At 38.2% G+C, this 9,306-nt stretch overlaps 1 protein-coding gene across 1 annotated transcript in view; it reads right to left on the reverse strand.

Moving 5' to 3' along the window:
- Positions 1–1,972: 1,972 nt before the first annotated feature.
- PNN (pinin, desmosome associated protein) overlaps positions 1,973–9,306 on the reverse strand; it is a 7,679-nt gene continuing 345 nt past the window's right edge. The window contains exons 2-9 of the mRNA XM_006757729.2: positions 8,918–8,989; positions 8,451–8,519; positions 7,370–7,442; positions 7,159–7,253; positions 6,919–6,994; positions 5,551–5,706; positions 5,328–5,472; positions 1,973–4,389 (exon numbers count right to left, since the gene is read on the reverse strand). Coding sequence (XP_006757792.1) covers positions 3,044–4,389; positions 5,328–5,472; positions 5,551–5,706; positions 6,919–6,994; positions 7,159–7,253; positions 7,370–7,442; positions 8,451–8,519; positions 8,918–8,989 — 2,032 coding nt within the window. The 3' untranslated portion in view covers positions 1,973–3,043. The remainder of the gene's footprint in view (positions 4,390–5,327; positions 5,473–5,550; positions 5,707–6,918; positions 6,995–7,158; positions 7,254–7,369; positions 7,443–8,450; positions 8,520–8,917; positions 8,990–9,306) is intronic.

A 9,306-nucleotide genomic window follows, 5' to 3' on the forward strand; every position in this document is an offset into this window, starting at 1 on the left:
GCTAAAAACTTCTGACTTATTCTGACAGCACTGACCCATTATTGCTGTACCATGTTATCACTAACACCTTTCCTTTTAAATTTGCCAATTTTTTAACTTATAAGTTTGTTCAACTTATTTTGACTTGCTTAGTCCAAATTTCTAAAGTATACGTATGGTTACCAGTTCTAGAAACAGTACACAGATGAGCCCTGGATTGGACAGTTCACTGAAGACTAAAGAATCTTCTAATTTCTGTGGCAGTACAAACCTTGCATCTTAAGGGTAAATAAGATGTTTTCTAAACACCAAATTAGATGCTTGCTAATTTACTGAGCTCCAAACTAATTTGTCCTTACTCATTAATCCTGTTCCTCTTCAGCTTCTAAACTTATCATAAACACTAATTTATAACCTCTAATATCCCTGCCTCCCTCAACAGTAAACTGTTCCTACTTTTATGTTCTAACATTACTTATATCTGATCTTTATTTGTAAGTATATTATAGTTCTCTGAATTCCATAAAATTTCACTTCTACAGAGAAAGCATTAATTGGAAATAAAAACAAACTCAATTACAAAAATGAAAGTTTCCAATTTATAAATGCACAAGTAAAATTAGAATTACTTCTATATACATTAGCAAAACGTTTCTCCCCCATGCCTTATACCATCACCACCACTGGCAACTGCGCTTAAAGCCAAAACTAGTCTTTTCTATAAGTACCATGAAAATTGTTCAAATTTTGCAGAAAAACACAAGTGAACAAAATTTAACTTATACAAAGGATCTTATTACATAAAATTATTTATTCATAAAATAAGGACTTTAAACCTTCTTTTAAATGACTTTATTGAGGGAAGGGACAGGGAGAAACAATGATGGGAAAAGTGATAGGCTGCCCTGACTAGGAATTGAACAGGCAACCTTTTGGTGTATGGGATGGATGCCCAAACTGAGCCACACTGGCCAATGAAGTTTGTCATCCCTTTTAAGTGGTTATCTTTTCCTCATCCTGGCACAAGAAAAAATTTGTACAGTAGCGCCCCCCCCCCCCGCCCCGGTGTTACCTGCAATTGAGTTCAAGAGTATTAAATGGCAAAGGATACCCTGAAACTAGTCATCACATTCATATAACCTTTTATTATATTGTTTTTTGTATTACTGGTAATTTCTTAACATGCCTAACTTTTTGTTTCCCTAGGGCAGTGGTCGGAAAACCACGGTTCACGAGCCACATGCGGCGGCTCTTTGGCCCCTTGAGTGTGGCTCTTCCACAAAATACCACGACGCAACGGTGACAAAGGATAGATGAAATAAGTATACAAGACGAGTGTGGATGGGAGAGTTGGAAGGGGTCAACCTCAGTGAATGTACCTCAATCAGATTGAGGACATTTTTAGCAAAGGCCAGCTTAGGAGTACCCTAATTAGTAACAATGTACCTACCTATACAGTTTAAGTTTAAAAAATGTGGCTCTCAAAATAAGTTTCGATCGTTGTACTGTTGATATTTGACTCTGTTGACTGAGTTTGCCGACCACTGCCCTAGGATAAAACCACAGTATATATAGGGTTTGATACCACCCATGTTTCCAGGCATCCACTGGGAGCCTTGGGACACATCCCCTCACAGATAAGGGGGAGCTACTTACTGCTGGAGAGTATTAAAATCCCCAATGAAGCTATTCTTGTATAAAACTGGCCCAGGGATGCAGGGGTAGCAAGCTAGCCCCACATTTGGAGTTTTGTTCATTTACTGCTTATTTAGTACTCCAAGAAAGGATATTTTAGAGTTCTTTCCTTTAACCTGTTCACTTACATTTATACAATGCTGGAAATGCCTGTGGACATTTTATTACCATTTACTTGTCAAAGGAAGGCATAATGAATGTTTAAAGTCAAACCTAAAGCTATATAGTCAATGTTAAATTATGAACTCAAAAGTGCTCTCTTGTATAAAGCATCAAAAAGTTAATACAAGTACTAGTCTTAAGCAGTCACACAAATCTAAGCCACATTTATTTGCACATGTAATGGGCAACAGATACTCCAAACTCATACAAATTTATAAAACAACAAAGTTAATAATCACTTGGTACACTTGTGTTATCTTGTTTACAGACTCAAGTGTATATGAACCTTCTTTATTTTGTAAACTTTCATACAATACTTCAACAAAAATTCTTGAAAAACACTTATTGGCATGTTTCAGTTAGAGCCAACACAAAAGTTAAGACAAGACCACAAACTAAAAAAACCAAGTTTAGAATATACTTTTCTACCTCCCTCCCCTGGAAAGAAATGATTATTTTAACAGATGTATATGCCGCATCACAAAAGAAACAATGAAGACAAAAAATGTTCCCATAATTGTGAAGAAAATGCCAACCAAATCATACTGTTTTAATCATATAATTTATATACCAAATGTATGGTGTAAATATGAGATGGGAATAAAAATAACAAGGGAAATTAGAAAAAATAGTAATTATCTTAAGAACTATGGCCCCCCAAAGCTGCAAAGATCTGACTTTGACAACACAAAATAATTGTGTAAGGCAAATAAAATTGGAAACCTTCAAAGACATTCTAATCATGTTCGGTATCTAATGATACCAGCTGAAAATGATATCAAGAGGATATTTATTATACAAGTGTCGAGAACATCCCAAAACTAAAGAAATGAGCATTTATTTCTACAAAAGCAAAGTATGATATAGAATTAGAAGGGAACAGACTTAAAGATTTACCTATTAAAATATACACATTCTTACTGAAGAGAATAGGATATTTAAAAAAGATGACAAGGGATGTTAATCTTTTTTTATTATTATTATTTTTACATATTTTGGAACCTCACATAATTTTGATAAATAACTTACAAAATTATGCAAAAAGTACAAGAATGTCTGGTAAACAAACAGTCTGTATTTTCCAAAAGATATTTTTACAACATGCAATTCTTAAGGCAGCATCCTCCTTACAAGGAAAGGTAATCCTTTTACTCATCAAGAAATCTTCTGCTGCAAAGAATAGGCTAAGAAAGCCTGGCTTCTTCCATTAACGCCTCTTGTCTTTCCTGTCTGATTTTCGGTCTCTTTCACTTCTTGAAGATCTTTTGCCTGATCGACTACTCTCTGATATAGACCTCTTTCTGTCGGACCGGGAATTCTTATCCTTTGATCCTTTTGTTTCTCTACTACTGCCTCCTTTTGAAGATTTGTGACTCCTTTCTACTCCTGATGTATCCCTTCGCTTCCGCTCCACGCTCCTTCTGTGCTTTCTATCTCTATTATGTCCCCGGCCCCTACTCCGACTTCTACTCTCACTACTACTACTAGAGCTGCTGCTACTGTCTCTGCTGCTGCTGCCACTTGTACTGGAGCTGCTACTGGAACTACTTCGACTACTACTACTGCCACTGCTGGAACTGCTTCCACTGCTGCTACTGGTTGAACTGCTACTAGAACTACTACTGCTACTGCTCCGACTTCTACTCTTGCTTGTTTTATTTCTAGCTCGACCTCTACTTCTGCTTCTAGTTTTGGTTTTGGATTTGCTCTCCGTATGTACTGTCAAGACTGGCTCTACTGTCACCTCAGTGACTTTTACAGATCCTACAGGAAGCTCCTTCCTTTCAGGTAGCAAATGCCCTTGCTCCTGAATAACCTGAGGTGATGACTGCACAACGGCTAATGGCAAAGTCTCAGGCTGAGAGAGAGGCTGGGACTGGAGTACTGGTTGGGACTGAGATTGAAGCTGAGGCTGAGGCTGAGCCAGGGGCTGGGGCTGAGGCTGAGACAGAGCCATAGGCTCGGGTTGGGGCTCAGATTCTTTCTCTTCTTTGTCCTCAGGCTCATTTTCCATTTCTACAGCATTAGCATTCTCTTTCGAAGGAGAAAGAGACTTACATTCTTTCTCTGGCTCAACTTCAAATTCCATTTCTGGCTCCAATTCCTTGTTAGTTTCATTTTCTGAAGGTTCTACACTTTCAACTTGATTGGTTTCCATTACCTCCTGCTCAGCAATTACATTTTTGACACTCTCCACCATTTCTAGCACATCCATAACTTCCTCAGGTTGACTATCTGGCTGCTTCTCACTTTCCCTTACCTCAGTTTCCTCTTCCATCTTAACCTCCATTTCCTGTTTTTGTTCCTCCTCCTCCTGTTCTTTCTCTGCATCACTATGAACTATACTTATTTCCTTTTCCTCTTCCTCTCCTGCTTCCTCTATTTCTACATCATTGTGCTGATTACCTGTCTCCTCCAACTCTTCCTCTCGCTGAGCCACCTTACCCTCTTCTTGTTCCGCCTTCTGTTCTTCATTACGCACCACCTGATGCTCTTTTTCCTTCATTGATTGTCTTCTAGGCCTAGCCTTCTCTGTTGTGCTCCTCCCCGGCACTAGTCAGGGCATGTGCAGGAGGTAACCAATCAATGTGTTTCTCTCACATTGATATTTCTCTCTTTGCCTCTCTCTAAAAATCAATAGAAAAGTATCCTCGTGTGAGGATTAAAAAAGGGGGAAATGATAAAAGTTAATTATGGCAAATAAGTAATTATAAATTCACATAAAATGACAAAAGCAACGACCCACTGGAAATCAAGAAATTAATCGCTATAGCCTGCACTGCTCAGTGGTTAGAGCGTTGGACTGTGCATAGAAGGTTCATGGGTTCGATTTCTGATCAGGGGCATGTACCCGGGTTGCAGGCTGGATCCCTGGCCCTGCTGGTTGGTTGTATGAGGGAGGCAACATTGAAGTTTTTCTCTGTCTCTCTCCTCCCCTTCCCCCCTTCCACTTTAAAATTCCATGGAAAAAATAGCCTCAGGTGAGGATTAAAATAAACAAATTAGTTGCATCATATTATCTATGTGACAATCTTTTGCTATTTAATTTTATGCTAGTAGAAAAGACAAAAAATTTCCTTCAAACAATAAATTTTATGGGACATCATGCATTAATTTTTCTGATCCTTAGAAATCATCTAATCACCTTAGCAGTATCTACCCTTCTGTGTGTGCTCCCCCTCTATGGGCTACATTTATGTTCTATGTTCACTTTTTCTTGCTTCATTGTATTTATGTCTGCCTACTAAAAAGTATCAAACAAAAAAAAGGTCATCTCACTCAAATGCATAATATACATATGAATTGAGCACCACCTACAAAATATGAAAGTTTCTGGTTAAACTACATCATGAAATAAATGATCCTCCTATACTTCAAAAACATTAGTATATTATTTTTTTAAATCAACTATTATAGGAGACAAAAAAATATGCATGTATGAGTGTATTGCCTTATCCATTAGGAATATTTCAATGGATCTCTTTATATACACTTACCATTCATTTTTCTCTGTGACTCTTCTATTAGTTTTTGGGTAGCTGGACACATTCTTCCAGGAATATAGAACAAATGGGGCTTTGTCTTAGTTCTTATATATTTAATTATCTTGGCATTATGCTCATTCCATTCTTCTTGCTAAAGAAAAGGTAAAAAGATCAATGCTTTTGAAACATGGATTATCAATATTAGAATTTGAAAATACTACTCACTCACCAGCTGCGCAAGCTCAACCTTCTGCTCCAAAAGCCGCAGTTCTGTCTGTTTTGCACGCCTCTCTTCAAATAGTTCTCTCCTCTCATTTTCAACCTGCTTTCTCTCCTCTTCTGCCTGCACTTCAAGTTTTTGTTCAATTTCCTGGCGTCTCTTTTGCTAAAGATAAATAATGAACTTTAAGATCTCATTACATACAGATTATGTGGAACATAACAATTTCACTAAATTATCTACATATGTGATTTACATTTGCAATTCAAAGTACCAACTAATTCAAACTTAGCACTCTTAGCATTTGAGACTGAAATATCTCTTTCAGGAAATGAAGACTGAAGTTTTCACATGTAAAAATATAAATTTTAAAGCTATTAGACAATAATATCAGTAACTTCTATTCCAATGACTTTTAGGTAAGATTCAAAAATTAACCACAAAAAAAGTCTTTTTAAGTAGGCTGTCTTCAGTTATTCTTTCTGAATAAAAAAATCCAACAGCCCTAGCTGGTCTGGCTCAGTGATAGAACGTCAGCCTATGGACTAAAAGGTCCCGGGTTCGGGCATATGCCTGGGTTGCGGGCTTGATCCCCAGTAAGGGGGCGTGCAGGAGGCAGCCAATCAATGATTCTCTCTCATCACTGATGTTTCTCTCTCTCTCTCCCTTCCTCTCTGAAATCAATAAAATTTAAAAAAAATCCAACAGACGTGATATCCTAATGAATTAACTAATCACACTTTCTGTCTATTAAAAAATACTTACTATTTACACATTAAAATGCTTGCCTTTTATATTCTGTAGTAAAGTTAATACATACAAGCTGTAATAAGTTTATTAATCTCCTATAACTGAATTGTTTCTCCCTTTCCAATGTAAGTTCTTCCCTAAGAAGCAGTAACTTGGGTGCTCAACTCTACAGACACAATTTTCTACCTTCAGCAAAATAAAAGCTTCTAGAAAGATGACACATTTAAATAAACTGTGAAGGGCAGTAAACTTTTATGCTTTTGCTTCTAGAGTGCTAAGTACTACCCAAGTGTGAAAATAAGTCTAAAAAAAAATCAGAATTATTGAACTAGTACCAATGATGAGTTCAACTTCCTTGTTGAAGAAAATGAGCTTATCGAGCTTGCGTTCTCCTGACTCACAGCCCACAGTTCTTTACAAGGAAGTTCACTCAATTACTTCACAGCATCTTAAGAAAAGATTGGCTGATGGTTGATAAGTTAACTCCAGAAAAGTTTTATGTTTTTCCTTGGCTCCATTTCAGGCTTGCAATTAAATCTTAGGAGAGCTTTTTGGCTCTTTTTAAAAACATAAGCAACTTCTTTTTATAATATAAGTAAAGGAAGTAAATAAAAATTGCATTAATACCCTTTCAGTAGCGACAGTGGACTCCTGTTTAAATTTTTGAAGGGTGCCCATCAACAAGCCAAATATTCGCCGGTTCCTAAAGGACAGAAAAAAATTTAAATTCAATAAACTCCACTTCATTTAAACCTGCCATTTCCTAAAAAGAAACATACTATAGCCACTTGGACAAACGCTTAAATTTTCTTAAAATTGCATTATTTGAAAAGCTCCCCACCCCCCACCTGAAGTCACAAAAGTTACCTTTGCTTTCCTTTTTCATCCATATTTTGATCCTGGATAAGGTCTCTCCGTGTACGCTCTTTGGAGGTAGCTACAACTGAAGACTGCAAAGCTGGCTACAATAGAAAAGAAAATCTCAGTGACTTAACAAGCATATGGGTGGTACTCTTTAAAGTGTTGTAAGATGAAAATACTAATTCATCCTCTAAGAAGTTCTTTTAATCTCAATTACCTTTTTAACATCATCATCCTCTGGGTCGCTTTCTTGGCGTGATTCTCTCCTTGTCCGACGCTCCCCGCCCAGCCTGTCATAGGAAAAATAATTTAAATGACCACTACAGAATTTGACTTAAGTGCATACCTAGAGTAAATGATTACTTTTTCTAGGACTTTTTCAGAAACCTCATTCTATCAGTCCCCATCCCATTTTACTTTTTCCTCTAATAGGGGAAGAATAAAATATAACATCACTGCCCAATCCAGACTCTGATCTCCTTTCCTTCTCAAACTGGCTGTTTTTGCAGTATGAGACAGAAAAGTGGCACATATTCAGTATGTTCTCAATCTTATTTGTCTCATAACCTTTATTTTGGGAATATTTATTATCATTAGCGAAAAACTGAGTTTTGAGTGAAACTGCGTGTCTCAGTGACCAAAAGTAACCAACCGCACAGGATGGTCTAATTATAAATTCCTATCTGTGCAGGCAATGGCTGTCCCAGGCCCTATAGCTTCCTTAGCAAAGGTCAATCTTTATCTCAAGTGATCTCTGTCCATTGCTGGTAAGCACCTAGGATAACTTACCTTTCAAGTGACAAAGTAATTCTTTTCTAGACCCCTCCAAGGCAAAACTGCAGGCTGCACAGCCCAATACCTCGTTGTTACTGCTGTCTTGTTCCCACAAACCATCTCTATGCACTATAATGTTAATTAGCCATCCTGTATCCACCAATGTAAAATAACGTGTCTCTCCATTTTGCTTTTTAACCAATCCCAGAGATTTCCCTGCTTTGCTTTCTCCAGCCTCCTTTATCACCAATGGGTTCCACATCCCTCCTTACATCTCCTCCCTTTATTGTAATGTATAAAATAAGTAGCAAAACTGCCCCTCTCCCAAGCATTTTCTCCATCCGTTGAGATTTTGCTTTCTGGGCATATACTCAAAGCTCAAATAAACTCTTATGAAACTTTTCTATAGGCTGGTTATTATTTCATCGACAAACAGTATTTACTACATATTTACATTTGTATGCTACCTCAGAAAAGGTAACACAACTATGCCTTCAGAATCTTTCTTCAATTTTCCAGCATACCTACTGACTGCCCCTTCAAGGTCTCTCTGTTTGGCTGGGGGTCCTCCTCCACTATCTGAGAATCCACGCCTGCAATTAAAAATGTCCATCAGAAAGCACTTGAAATTTAAGACAAATGATACCACCATTTAGCAAGAGAATTCACGTTTTTAAGTATCCTTCCAAACCCAGCAACGTTAAACGGGCACTCACTCCAAGATACTTTCATAGCATTTTTTAAAAAACCAACCAGAACAAATCAAGTTTACACAAAACTGGTACAGTTAACATATTCTGCAAGCTCCAGTTTTTGCCTATAAATGAAGTTACAAGGTAGCCGTGAAGAAACTACGGCTGATGACAGCTTTAAACACAGACATTTCTAACACTGGTCCCACCACGAATTTTGCTTAGAAAGACATGTTCGTGTAGCGGAAAAAGCACCCGTTAAGTCTTAGCATATGAATGAAGTCCAAAGGAAATCTTACCTCAGCAGTAAACTACCACGTCCTCTACCTCCACCAGGACCAGAAAGGGCCAGCAATCTGGCTTGGATGGGCCTGCGAGACATTCACAATCAGTGCAAAAATCACACGTGGACACACCTAATGCATTTCATTCACGGGGGAGGTTCATCGTGAGGAAAAAAACCCACGAAAACTCCAAAAAGACGTCCCAAATCCCCGTGTTAGAAAAGGGGCAGGAGGCCCTATTTAACTTCCTTATTTTCATTGCTTCAAGCCCGATACCACACACGCCGTACTGACCGCGCGAACACACTTGAATCGGTTCCTAACTTGGCCCACCCGAGGCAGCCGCACGTGGAGGAGCGCCGGGGAGCGGGGCTGCGACCGGTCCCGGGAGGGCCTGCGGGCGC

This window comes from Myotis davidii, unplaced genomic scaffold (genome assembly GCF_000327345.1).
Source record: "Myotis davidii unplaced genomic scaffold, ASM32734v1 scaffold273, whole genome shotgun sequence".
Lineage (NCBI taxonomy): Eukaryota > Metazoa > Chordata > Mammalia > Chiroptera > Vespertilionidae > Myotis > Myotis davidii.